Genomic DNA, 14056 nt, shown 5'->3' with positions numbered 1-14056 from the left:
GGGACGCCCGGCCGGCCACGCCCGCAGCTCCCGCCTCCCGCGCCGTGGTGAACGGAGTGAGCGCTGCGGCCTCCTGTAACCGAGAGCCGCCGTGTGCGCTGACGTCCGCACTACTCATACAGGACCCCTCACTCACTCTTGTGAAACCTCATCAGGTTCCTCTCTGCCCAACTCTCCAACCTGTCCAGGTCTCGTTGAACAGCAGCGCGGCCTTCCGGTGTGTCAGCCACTCCTCTCAGCTTTGTATCATCAGCAGACTTGCTGAGGGTGGATTCCATCCCTTCATCCAGACTGCTGATTGAAGATGTTGAACAAAACCGGACCCAGCACTGACCTCTGGAGAGCACTGTTATAAATGACAGGCCTCCACCTGGACTCTGCACAATTGATTACCACTCTCTGAGCTCTGCCAGTCATCCAGTTCTCAGCCCACCTCCCTGTCCACTCATCTATCCCACACTTCCTAGACTTTGTCACAAGAATGTCGTGGGAGACAGGGTCAAACGCTTTGCTGAAGTCAAGGTACACTACATCCACCACTCGACCCTCATCCACTCAGCCCTTGTTAGAGAGTGGAATGACACCGACTATCCTTCAGCCTTCAGGCACCTCTCGCTGCCCGTATATATCATGTAAGGTGCATCCTGAGAGAAGCATCTGCTTTCTCTCAAACTACTCAGCACTACGTTAAAAACATCTCACATACAAAACGAATTTGTAAAATAATATTTTACTTTTTTTGTAACCTTTTTGGAAAATGTACAGGTTTGGCCATCAGTCAAGATCTATATTTTATACAGTGAGCTGGGCTACAGGTTTGGATGCGACACGTATCCTGGAACAGAGATGGAGGTTTTACATACAGATGAAATGGCAGTAAAGAAAGAAACAGTTGCTTTTTTTTTTTTTAAATTTGTACATGATCTTGTTTATGACCAAAGTAGTACTGAGGGAAAAAACCCCCAAAAAAATGAATGACGTTTTTCTTTTGAAGTGGTACAAACAGACACAGAAACAGCCTATTTTAACATATTATAAAATACTGCCGTCCTGCTTCTCCACTCCTGGCTTCTGAGGTCAGCGATCAAACGCTCTGTCATAGCTTCGTTTCTGGCCCCTGCTTTTGAATCTGTTTCTTCCCGAGCCACCCCGCCGTCCATTCCTGGAGCCTGAGAAGCTTCTGCTATTTCCTCCTCTTCCTCTTCCTCCTCCTCCTCCTCGTCCTCTTCCTCCTACTCCTCCTCCTCCCCCTCCCCGCTGGGATTCTTCTAGCTCAGGTAATTCATTTGCCACACACAGACAGCACTGCTTGGAATCTTCCCATCTTTCCTGTTGAAATAACATCACATGTATCAAATTAAATTTGAAGAATGCAAATATGGTATATTTCCTAATTACTAAATTGAAAAGCAATAAAAGATCTGTTAACAAATACAGGGTATTCAAGTTTCTAACTACTGATCAATACTGATTTCAAAATTTTCCAGCATAGAAGCTACAGCTGTCTGTTATGCCTCAGACACCATACACCAGAAGCAACACCAACCACAGAGATTTACAGAGCAGCCTCAGCTCTTACCCCATCTTGCATTCCTTAAGAATACCACTAGAATTATTACTGACCCACCACTCGCCAGCTTCCATCTTCACCCACCTCTGATCCAGAACTAGAAGTTGTTTTAGAAGCAAACAAACAATGGGGCATGAGGGAATGGAGATGCACTGAGGAAGTAATACTGGAATGAAAGACTGGAAGCTAGGGAATTTTGGCATGAGAAGACTAACTCTGCCAGACAAAAACCTGATTTCTCTGAGGAACAGAACTGAAGGGTGGATGGAAACAAAGGGATATTTAAGTGAAACATGTTGCATACCAAGACCAATCCAGCAGGATTAAGAAGGGGTGGGTTATTCACACCACTCTTCTCAGTGGATACATGAATAATTTAGGAAAGGAACACTGGATACTTGTTTTATTCTTCTGTTCCATCACAGCCATCCCTTTTGGCTACTAGAAGAGGCAGGACACAGCCTAGGTAACATTTTCAACCTAACCCAGTCCTGCCAGTTTCATCTACAGTCCACTGTGACGAGAAATTTCAGTGAAGCACATACCTCTATGTCTTTTTGATCTGCTGCAGGAATATCAAAGCACACACCCTAAAAAGAGAGAACAGTTTCAATGGATATAAACCTAGCCTTTTAATTGATTGTTAGCTAAAGAAAAAGAAGTCTAACAGAACCTATAAACCTTTGTGCTAACACAAGCTTTCAGTTTCAAAGCTATTTATGTTGAATTAAACGCTTCAAAACCTCTGAACATTAGAATAGTACCAGTGTTTCACAAATTGTGGTCTTCATCACACCTGCCATTACTCCTCTGTAAATTCTCTCAAATCAGTTTTTCCTATACTAAGAAATGCATACCTTCAGTATATGTCTGTTTCTCAATTTGTTTTCAGTTTATTGGTTGTTTTTCCCATCCCAGGCTACACAAACCACACAACAAGATAACAGTGTCTCTCTACAGTTTTGCTGATCTGGGCATGCTGAGAAACAAGAAATACATCCCAAAAAGCAAAACAATGGAGCAAATCGGCAACACTGCCTAACAGCTCACAGAAGCATTCCTTGTTCTGTGTCACTACAAATCCCAGACAGTTTATCACATTTTCAAGTCTGTGAAAATGCATGTGGAATCTGAGACATTAAGAGGAAGGGAAATTAGTTTTGCTTAAAATATTGTCCCCCATTAAGCTCTGCAACAGTAACTGTACAGCTATCATGTACACAAACCAAAAAATTACTTTGATTGTTTTTAGGTTATAGAGATATAACACGTGTATTATCAGAGCTAACTGTCCTGAAAAATTCTGTTATATGTTTTGTCATAAAGGCAAATACAGTTTGTACCTTTTACCTGTACTGCTACCTCTCTGGACATGCCAGTTACACTGCACTGTACTCCTTAACACATCAGTAGAACAGAAACCTAAGCTTCTGAAATGACCACTGACCAAATAGATTGTGGCCATCCTTTTGTCAGAGGATCATATCTTTATCAGAGCCTGGAATGGGAGCAGGAAAAACTACCTACCTACTCATCCATCTGCTGAGGAAAAAGGCTACAACCAGAGGAGTAAAAGTAGAAAAAACCACACACAAACAATAACAACAAACCCTTACCATTCTTCCCTTGATGAAACACATTCTGTTCACCTTTCTGTCAACATCACCACCCAGCTGCTCCCGTAGTTTTCGCCAAACATAGCTCATATTGTTTATTTCTTCAGAGCAGCGCAGTATCATTGTAACAAATCCCTGAAGAAATGGGACATGTTCCATTCAGTCAGAGGAATAAGCTTTAGCTCATCTATCAGACAAAAACCTGCTATTTTACCACTGATAAACTATGCTTTCAGATAGCTTCTGTTATGAGAACAGGCATACTTAAATGTCCTACCTTCTTAACTAACACAGTAGCAGTTAGTAGCTTAAATGCAGTTTCCATGAGCAGACATAAATCATTCTCCATTTAAGCAACACGGGGTGAGTTGCTTGTTTTTGCTTTTTCAAAGACAAACCTTAAAGCTATGCACACTTACCACATCTGAGTTCAGCAAGGAGCGCTGTTCAATCGAAGTAGCGCCTGAAATATGTGCTAGAGCTGCAGCCAAAGCATTAACTGGTCCCTTTTCTTCTATTAGCAACTGAGCAGACTCTTTGAAATAGTCAATAGCAGATTGAGGAACAGAATCCAGACATCTAAGAAGAAAAAAATTGCTAGTTTGGAAACAGAAATAAAACCCAGCAGTCCAAGACTTTAACGGTGATGAGTTCAAAGAGCAACAGACAGTCCAACCAGCCCTTCTGAACTAGAAAGATAGGAAAATACAGTAGAGCTTGAATCACCCAACACACCTGATAGCATCTTTGCTGGAAGCTTTTATTATATCTGTTGCAGTGGGAACACCAACACGCTTGAACGTAATGCCCTGAAATTTATAAAGCAAAATACAGATGAAAGTTGTAGCTATAAATAATTCAATTTTAAAGAAATAGTGTTGGACACTTAATGAAACAACCGCTTCAATCTTACATTTTTCTTGTGCTTCTATCATTTGGACTCCCTGCTTTGTTACTGAAAACTACAAAGCTAATCGTACAGGAAAATGGATAACACAAACACTGTTTATGTACCAGGTCAATTTAAATGATCCACTGGCTTTAAACTGAAAAGAATAGAGACCATTTTGATATATTCTAGGGGGGAAGAAAGCCCACAAACTATAAACAAAATTAGAAATCCAAGTAGATCAGACTAGAATTCAAGTACGAGTTATGCACCTTTCTCAGCGCAAGCCTAAGTTTTACAGGCCTGAGACTAAACCATCTCATCTGAGCTGTATGAGAAAACCGTCCTATGGAACACTGCTGGAAGTTCACAATCAGTGAAGCTACACACAAACCAGTCATTAATCACACAGTAAGTCCAGGGTGAACACTAAAATGAACATGTCATAGCTTTTCCCTTGCCTGTCCTTCTCATCTCCAAAGGTACAATCTTATGGCCTTTGTTGACAAAGTGTGAGTACAAGGATCTGCAGTGTGTTGCCTGCTCCACACAGCAAACCCAAATTGCAGAATAACTGAACCTCACCTGGATGTTTTATATAGCGTACTCTTATTAACATAAACAAAAGATGACATGAGGATTTTATATGCTGCCCTAAAACATTACATTTGGTGCTCAAGAACGGAGGAAAACTGCACTTTACCGCTTTCTGTTCCACATATCTTAACTGATTTTCTTCCTTTCGCTGATAAAAACAGATACAGATTCCAGTCCGGCCAGCTCGACCTGTGCGTCCAGAACGGTGAATGTAGGACTCCACATCCTTCAAAATAAACAGCATTATGACTTACTCAGCTCACTGCAATTTCATCAGTTGCACTCACATATCTCTGTAGAAACTATGACAATTTAGTCTGAGCAATGCACAAAAACTGCATCTAAGAACTAAGTTAAAAAATATTGTTTTGCTAAATTCAGAAGAGCAAGCTTCTCCATAATACTTTAAAAAGATGGAGAATACAAAAAAAATGGTGTGTATTCCTCTCACATCTCCTGCCTATCAGCTTGAAAGCACTGTTTTTGAGCTATTAACCGTGAATTCAATATGTTGAACAATATGTTTTTTTAAACTCTCAACTTCTGGCACTGTTCTCACTGCTGAGGTCTCCTCCTCACACGTGCCCCTCCTTTGTTACTCTTGCAAGACCAGCAGCTTTTCGTTGCTTCTCACTGCTTTCAGACTTGTAACTCCCATATACAGCCTCAGAGGGAGAGGCTTCAGAAAGCCATAAAAGAAAGCATTTTTAGGAACATCTTCAAATATTTTAGGCACTGATGTACTCTGAAAAATCCTCAAAGAAATTCCTTTTCATATCAAGACATTCCTTACCCTTAAATGCAATTATGATAAACGCTACGGTGCATACTACCAATTGCTAACATTTATTACTTGAAAACAAGACAATATATTGTTATTACAAGACACTCAACTTACCTTTGGTGGTGAACTTTGTACAACTAGGTCAACTTCAGGGATATCTAAACCACGGGCAGCTACATTGGTTGCAACCAGAACTTTAAATGCACCGTTTCTAAAACCTTTCAGCGTGATCTCTCTTTGCTTCTGAGGAATGTCACCATGCAGTGACTGGCAATCCTGAAAAAGAGCATTATTTCAGGACTGTACTGAAATTCAGCAATATGGGTGCTCTGTTTTATAGTCATTTCTGACTGCTTTCTTACTATGACACTCTATAGTAAAATAGAGTTTGCCAATTAATACTTCAGAGGTTTCAAAATATGTACTCAGTGCTTCTTATTAATGTATCTCAAAGACCTTTAAACAACAGAAAGAAAACAGAACAGGAACATGTGTCTTATCTCCATCTTTAACTACTGTGACCTATGAAAACAACTAGGCCTCAACTTTCCAACCAGGCTCGCTATGCAAGGCTTAGTCTTTTAAAAACTAACCATCTCCAGCAATGTTCTCAGGCCTTCACAGCACTAATTCAGACATCTTTTCCAAAACAGTGTTGCTTCTTAATCCCTCTTAGTATATTAATTGTCCCCTCTACCAATTAAAGGATTAAAACAGAAGTACTGCTAAAAAAAAAAAAACACCCTGCAGTTTCAATGACTTTTTTTTAATCTAGTACTTCTTGAAGTTCTTCAGTATTATAGTAATAACAAGCACAAAGACCAAAACATACAAAAATCATTCCACCTTTTGCTCATATGATTTAAGTTTTCCACATGTAAGTAATATTCAAAGCAAAACAAACAATCGTAACTCAATCCTAGAGTCACAACAGGATTCAAAAAGTTTTTCACACAGCTTTGGATTAATGTCACCTAATAAGTGGAATAGGCATGTAATGCTAGTGAGCATTAAAGTGCAAAAATGGAAACGTCTAAGTAATTCACTTCTCTTACCTGCCAAGATCAGTTCTGCATTGCCTATGCAAGATTTGATATCACTAAAGCCACCAGTAACACAGGACAAGGCTCCACACTCAGGTTTAGCTGTTAGTGAGGTCATCTAGGAGCGTAGGAGAAACACTCCTGAACACAGCTGTGGCAGTTTAACAAGCTTCTCCTTTCCCTAGGAACATAATGCTAAACTGCTTTCTAGACATTGGTTAACCCATTTCCCTAACGAAAATACATACAGGAAAAGTGGCTGCTGTGGTTCCATCACCAAAAAGGAGCATGCAGTCCCAGCACCTCAGCACATCATAAACAATGCACCACAAGTGTGTTTCCACCAATGACACTGTGCTGCACCATAAATCTCAGGAAAAACACTAAAGCTCATCCACAGGAGATAAATAGCAGGACTGAATTCTTCCTATGCGTATATCTTTGAACTCTTCACAGCAGCTAATAAACATCTTGAAGAGGTACAGGCAGAGACTCTGACACATTACTGCTCTAAGTCCTAATTGGGGCCCTCTGACAGTACTAATTAACATCAACATCACAGCTCAGTAACTGCTATTCCAGTACCATGAGCTACCATCCCAGGAGGTCTCCAAGTCAGTCACCATATTTTAATCCAAGAGAGACAGTTGTCTCTAAAAGGACAGAAACAAACTCACAACTGCTTCACTTAACGTCAGCAAGAACCCCTAAGAAAAATGTAGCCCGGTGTCTGTTAGTACAGCCTAGTCCAGAAGACTATAATGCATCAACTTTCAACCATTCTTCTTTTTTTTTAAGGGTTTGTTTTGATCTGACCATTTACAAAATCCTGTCTCCTTCACTTTCAAAGTCACCCTAAAACTTAACTCAGCATTGGTCCAGTATCAGTGTAAGGTTGATTTCAGTGACAGCCTTGTTTCTTAATAAAAATGATGGAATACCTGCTTGATTGACGCATTCAGAGCCAGTTCATTTGCATCTTTTTTGGTTTCACAAAATACAATGGTCCTCCCGTGGCTGCCACTGTAGACCTGAATGACATCTCCAATAACTGCAGCTCTCTGAGACCAGTGACACTCTATAGCCAAATGCTATGGAAAAGAATTCCTGAGGTTAGCTTATACAAATCCCACAAGACTCTTTAAAACATCTGAAATTGGAAAATCCAGCAATATTAGATATACAATTTCTTGTTGGGCAAAACATTCTTGGAACATGCAAGATTCATAAAGCCCTTATGTACACAATGATCAGTCTAACTTTAAGTGAAGTAATTACAGTAAGAAGAAAAAAAATAAGTGTCTTCAAATCTGTCTTTCCTTTGCTTTAGAAACTGCAGTTAATATACTACTTTTCTGAAGGACAGAAAGAGGTGCAGAATTTAACACAGCTCTAGTAGCTACAGCTTTATGCCAGATAAAGTGATATAAATACCACGTGTTACAAGCTTTTTTCAAGATCAAGATTAACATTCTTTCAATTCCTCCAGTACAATTACGATGCCTCCAGCTGATCTATCAAAGTAACTGTGAGACAATACTTAAATCTAAACAACAAATCTCCAGAAAGTAACTCCCAAAAACTTCAACATCATCCCGATAAAGCACTTTTGGATGTGATGATGTGTCAAAAAGTGGAAGGGATAAGGTCTGAAAATGTTTCCTTCAGACAGATTACTCACTTCTACTGTTGTAGCAGCCTTTTGAGTTCTTCTCCCAATCAAGTCAACCTGCTCATATTTAGACTTCATGTATTTTTTAGCCACATCATACACCCAGTTTGGGCACGTTGCAGAAAACAGTAGCGTCTGGGGATTGTCTTCAGAATCTTAAAACAAATAATAATGTTTCAAAATCTTTGTACCTTTTCTTTTATAGATGCATACTGATTTATTACACCATTATTAAAAATATGACACCAAATCTCACTAAAATATAGAAGGAAAATCTGCTTTTTAATTTATGCATTATCAAGACCGGAAAAAAAAGCCTCTAAAAATTACAACTATTGTCAAGATTACAGAATAAACTCATTATGAACAAAAATCCAGTCTGCTTCTAAGTGATGGAAAGAAAGAAATTCAGATTTCTTCAAATTTCTTTTAATAGCAGAGAAATCAAGTACAACTTCTAGACGTATGTCAAGGAAAGTTATCTACAGATTTCTGGGTATTGGATTTTAAGCTTTGCAATGGCCCCAGGAATTCCTAGTTTCACCACACTTCCTCACACGTTACATTCACATTTCCTAGAAGACACTATTCAATCATTTCTAAATAAAGCCAGATTGCAACTTTGCTAAAACGTGAGCATATTTTCTGAAACTAAATGATTGTTTATTTCCTACTATCTAATAAAATACTGAGATTACCTTTCTTGTACGCAACTCGTAAGATGTCCTCCACCTGCTCAGCAAATCCCATGTCCAACATCTGGTCAACTTCATCAAGGACAACATGTTTCACCTTTGTAAGGTCCAGCTTGCCATTCTGAAGATGGTCTTTGATTCGACCAGGTGTCCCAACCAAAATGTCAATTCCACTTCTAATGAGATCAACTGATAAAGAAGAAAGAGCAGAAGATGAGTTAGCAGTGAACTAATGAGGTTTCTCTACATTAGAGACACTTGGTAGCAGAAGAACAATCAATTAACAGCTTCTTATACCACCTGTAAGTACTTTACTTACAAACAAGTGAGAAGTGATGAAGAGGAGGAAAAAAAGGGGAAAAATAACAAAACTGATATCAGACATTCTACTGCCCTCCCTGAAAAAAAAAAAAAACTCCCCCATCTCCCTTCATTTTGCTCATGATTTAAATTATGCTGCAAACACAGAGGTTATTTTAACATGCTTTGGAAATAGTTGCATCTTTCCAGATTGTTTAATTTAGCCAGATTTGAAAAACAAACAAAATCTGTCTAAATTATTGAAATAATTTATTTCCCACAGTTATGCAGGAAATTTCATCCCTAATGATGTAAGATGTGTTGTAAGAAAAGAGTTTACTCTCATTCCTGCACTTGTTTTGTTTAAAGCAATCAACACAGCAAATTACGCAGGCAAAATACAGAAATTCTTCTACTCTTTACAAATCTTGTACATACCCCTCATCACAAAGAGGAAGAAAACCACACCCACTCACAGCTATAAGACTTCACGTATTTCAAACAAAATAAAAACGTTTATAAGAACTTACCACAAATACTCTGTGTATGTATACAATATAAGCTCTTTCACTTTGGTTCAAAGTATGAGAGCACACAAAGAACACTAAGAATACTAAGAACCACTGAATACTCCACAATTGCTCTTCAGCTCTAGAGTTAAAGCCTGCATTTGGAAAGACCCAATTGCATTTCTCAAATACACCAGTCAACTGACATGTCAATTATTGCTGGTGTGGCACTTACTTTGTCCGTTATACGGTGTTCCTCCATAAAAACAAGCTACTGTGAGCTTTCTCGTTATGTCCTTGAAATCTTTGGCAACCTGGTTTGCCAGCTCTCTTGTTGGAGCAAGAACCAGAACCTACATTGGATGACAAACAGATAAACTCTCAACATGGCTTCTACCTAGCTGCTGCTGTCACAGAATCATAAACTGGCTAGCATCGGAAGAGATATCAAAGCTCATCCAGTCCCAACCCCTGCCATGGGCTGGCTGCCCCCTACCAGCTCAGGTTTCCTAGGGCCCCAATCTGTGGCCTTAGGCACCTCCAAGGATGGGGCACTCACAGCTTGTCTGGATAAGCTAGTCAACATTAGACTTGCAGCCACCAGTTTAGGTCTGACCATAACATCATTAAAAAAGAAAATTGGTTTAAATAGTAAATAGTTGTTTAAGCAAAGATTAGGGAAGCACACTGATTAAGATTCTCATAACAGCATTCATCTCCTTCAGCACATTATCTTTTCTAGGACAGACTTTTTATTATTAGATAGGAAATACTTAAAGCTTATCTAACTTTAGCTTTTGAACAGTTGCTTGAGTATAAGATCAAAGAATTTGGATAAGAAAAGCTTCTTCAAAAACATACAAACAAGAAGCCCTGCAAGCTTGGTACTCCTTTACAATCCTGTGAGAAGGGAGAAGGCGTAAGGAAGAGCCACCAAAAGATATCAGCTGTCTCTCAGTAAAACATACATTTGGTCTGTAAACTGGAGCTCAGCACAGTTCTGCAACCTGCACTGATATCCCCACAGAAGCAGCCCAACAGCTTTCTTCTCTCCCAATGCACAGGCTTCAACGCAGATGATGGACACACTACAGGAGTTTTAATAGTTGCAATACTATTCTCAAATCTGACAACAGAGACTCCCTCAACAAACACTCTCTCTTCTCTGCAAGACCAAATCTCAAGTCAGTTCTCCCAAGTCAGCCAACATGATGGCTGAATGCAAAAAATGCCTCTAATACCTTTCAGTTTTTTCAATTAAGTTTCAGGTAGCCCTGAGATGAGTGACAAGATGAACTTCACAGACAAAACATTTTCCACCACAGAAGAGGATATAATCAGCTTTGGCCTATCTAATCTGGGGACACGTTATAAGAATTTGGTAAAATAAACTTAAGAGAATAAACTTAGTTGATCAGAATGCTGACATCTCGTAATGAACGCGCATTCTCTGGAACAGAAGTTTCAACATCTTTTGCTGGTCCTACTGAAAAATAAGTATTTTTAACATCTCCCACCATTTCAACAAACTTATTTAAGGAGATAGCTTTTATCCCTGCATAAACGTAAAGCACTTTTTCAGTGAGTTAAACTTCTGAATCACTTGGGCATAGGACAAATGCAAAACCAGCATCCGAGCCAGGTATAGTTACTTTTGGTGAACGGCCTCTTCTTCTTTCCTGTGAGTCCGCCTGAAGCTTTTCAATTAATGGAATAGCAAAAGAGAAAGTCTTCCCTGTTCCAGTTTGTGCTTGAGCAATTACATCTTTTCCAGAATATACTGGATGGAAGGTCTTCACTTGCACAGGAAACAGGTATGTCACTCCTCGAGCTGCAACAATTAGAACAGACTGCTTTAATACAGTACTCCTCAAAGGAGGTCATCCCAAGCAGAACATCCACCAAACTAGTCTAGAACAAGTCAGGACTGTATCTTCACCTCCCCTGATTTATTTAATCACAGAGGATTGATTTAATCCTGACAGAACCTTGGGGCTGCCTGCCTTACTCTCCTACTTTATAGCACCAGAGTCAGGGACAGATGAAATTATTAGCCATTAATGAAAGCTTTTAAATACTCTGACTGTATTTATGTAATGCTCCCCACTCAGCTAAGAAAAACTTTTACTTTCAAATAAAATGTAAAATTGAGAGATGAAGTAATTTTGACATCAAGTCATTCACAAACTAATCTCAGAGATGCTAAATATAACTGGTTTTCCTTTACATGCTATGAAATAACTTTGAACCGAAAATTTCCCACACCATTTTTTGAGCTCTCTTTCATTTGAAGTTCTACTGTAAAGCCTGAGCTGGGCAAATCACATCATGAAAAGAAATTTACCTTGAAGAAGCTGAACGGTCCCTTTAGAGATAGGGAAATTGGAGAAAGCACCCTCTTTCTGCTCTTCAGTCATCTCCTGTTAAGTAAATAATAATTCATAAAATGTTTCCTGTAAATACCGTATGTGACAACCAGAAAATGTAGGATAACAGCGTACACAGTGGTGTCCCAGTCAAAGGTCAAACTTTTAGTAACAACATCATAGCTATGGCTGAAGAGCCTTCTTTGTTTTACTTACCATTATATTTCAAAGTTAGACAGAAGCAACCTGTAATTTAAATGAAGACTTTGCTTTAAATATAATGGCATAATAATGCAAGACATCCAAACTCAACCTCCAAAAATTCTCAAGTGTTAAGATTATATTTTAAACAATTACTGACAGGCAACCAGAGTATGTTGTAATGGGCAAGAAACAAGCCTGATACCCAGCTAACCACCTACTGCCCAACTTGTACAGCAGAGTCATTTCCAGACAGAAACTGATTCCTATGAGTAACAAAACAAGGCAGACCCGCAAATCTTCCTAGAGCCTCACTTCAATATACATTTTAGCAGGTAGAATCAAAGTCCAAAAGATAAAAACATTACTATAAGAGGGCTTAAAAATACAGAACTGTTACAATGATACATTTTATTACACTAAGGTGGATCTTATCATCCAACATCTTAACATTAAGAGTTACCAATTTATTAAATCACACGTTAAAAAAAAGTGTTATGTTTCTTTCTCCACTAACTATAATTAAAAAAACTAAAAAAGTTTACCACAGAAGAACTCATATTGGCAAGAAGCCAATTAAAACGTATCTGTAGTGATCACAGCCACTGCCATTAAATCAAATCCAGATGCCCTCTGTGTGCAGCCTGAAGGCAGCAACCAGAAGCTCCAGTGGCACTGGCACTGTTGACATGAGGAAACCACAGGCGCTGATCTAGAACTTCAGCGCTCTCACAATTCCAACCGTTTGCAAACAACTGCCAGCAAGCACAACCAAGCAGCTTTCAGTCTGGAAAATCAGGGCAGTCTTCCCATTGGTTGCGAGGGAAAAGCACACACAAAGAAATGAAGATAACCTGCTCTAAACGTAGACTGACTGTAACGCAGGTGCTGAAAGCTCCCCTCGTCACCATGGCACACCAGGTACCGCCATTACCTGCTCCTGGTCACTGTCCCCATCCCCGCTGGACGTTTCACTGGCGTTGCTCTGCCGGTTCTTGGGGGTGGATTTGGCACTGACAGAAGACAGCCTGGCGTTCTCTGGGCTCTCCTCCCTCACGTGCCCATTTTGCTTCGCTCCGTTCTTTGCTTTCTTCAGCTTTGGCGAGTCGCTCTCCTCTTCCGACTGCTCGCTTTCATCTGTCTGAGCTTTCCTCTTCCGAGCCTTATCGTGCCGCTTAGATTTCTTCTCTTTCTTCTCCTTCTGGCGAGCCAAAAGCAACAAGGCCGTCAGAGAGCCGCGCACACGTGCGTCCCCAACTGCTCTCAGAGGCTGGCCGGGCGCCTCCCGCCATCGGGACACCCGAGCTCACGCCGCAGGGCTCGGGGTCTCCACCTCAGCCCCCGCCCGAGGACACCTACCCCGCCAGCCGCCCCACCGGGCCAACACCGCGTGCACAGCGGTTCCGCCCCGACACGAGGCCTCCAGGAAGCCACACACGTGGCCGGCCGGTCGGGTACCCCGCGGCACAGGCCCGGCCCAGCCCGAGCTCCGCCGGAGGGACGCGGCTTCGAGCAGCCCGCGCCGCGCCGCTCCGTGCGGGGAGGGGAAGCACGACCGCCGGCACGCGGGAGGAGCGGCAAAAGCGGGCCGGAGTCGGCGTCGGCAGGCTTCGGAACCCTCCCCGTTACCTTGCGCCGCCGCCGGCTGCCGTCTGGTGCAGCCTCGCTCTCCATAGGGCTCTCGGGCTCCGATTCGGCCCCGTTGACGGCGCGGATCCGGGGTAGCCTCAGGCATCGCCGCTCGCCGGCCACCACGCCGCAACCGCACCGTGACAGGAATGGACCCACCCCGGAAACCGGTGCCGATCCCGGCG

General features: G+C 41.1%; 2 protein-coding genes across 2 annotated transcripts in view; both read right to left on the bottom strand.

The window, feature by feature from the left end:
* LOC100542173 (nucleolar RNA helicase 2) overlaps nucleotides 1-118 on the bottom strand; it is a 9687-nt gene extending 9569 nt beyond the window's left edge. Inside the window, exon 1 of the mRNA XM_010714512.2 lies at nucleotides 35-118. Within this exon, the coding sequence (XP_010712814.1) occupies nucleotides 35-118 (84 nt within the window). The remainder of the gene's footprint in view (nucleotides 1-34) is intronic.
* Nucleotides 119-914: 796 nt separating this feature from the next.
* On the bottom strand, nucleotides 915-14051 carry LOC100542017 (nucleolar RNA helicase 2-like; the record flags this gene model as incomplete). Its single annotated transcript, XM_010714289.2, has 15 exons — nucleotides 915-1329; nucleotides 2116-2160; nucleotides 3187-3321; nucleotides 3606-3765; nucleotides 3922-3995; nucleotides 4779-4898; nucleotides 5571-5732; nucleotides 7441-7590; nucleotides 8181-8326; nucleotides 8870-9055; nucleotides 9911-10028; nucleotides 11328-11506; nucleotides 12020-12095; nucleotides 13177-13443; nucleotides 13872-14051. Coding segments are annotated over 15 exons (2250 nt in total), but the record flags the coding sequence as incomplete, so codon positions are not given.
* Between the last annotated feature and the right edge of the window lie 5 nt (nucleotides 14052-14056).

This window comes from Meleagris gallopavo, chromosome 8 (genome assembly GCF_000146605.3).
Source record: "Meleagris gallopavo isolate NT-WF06-2002-E0010 breed Aviagen turkey brand Nicholas breeding stock chromosome 8, Turkey_5.1, whole genome shotgun sequence".
NCBI lineage: Eukaryota > Metazoa > Chordata > Aves > Galliformes > Phasianidae > Meleagris > Meleagris gallopavo.
Note: the sequence above shows the minus strand (reverse complement) of the source record. Positions and strands in the feature narration are given on the sequence as shown.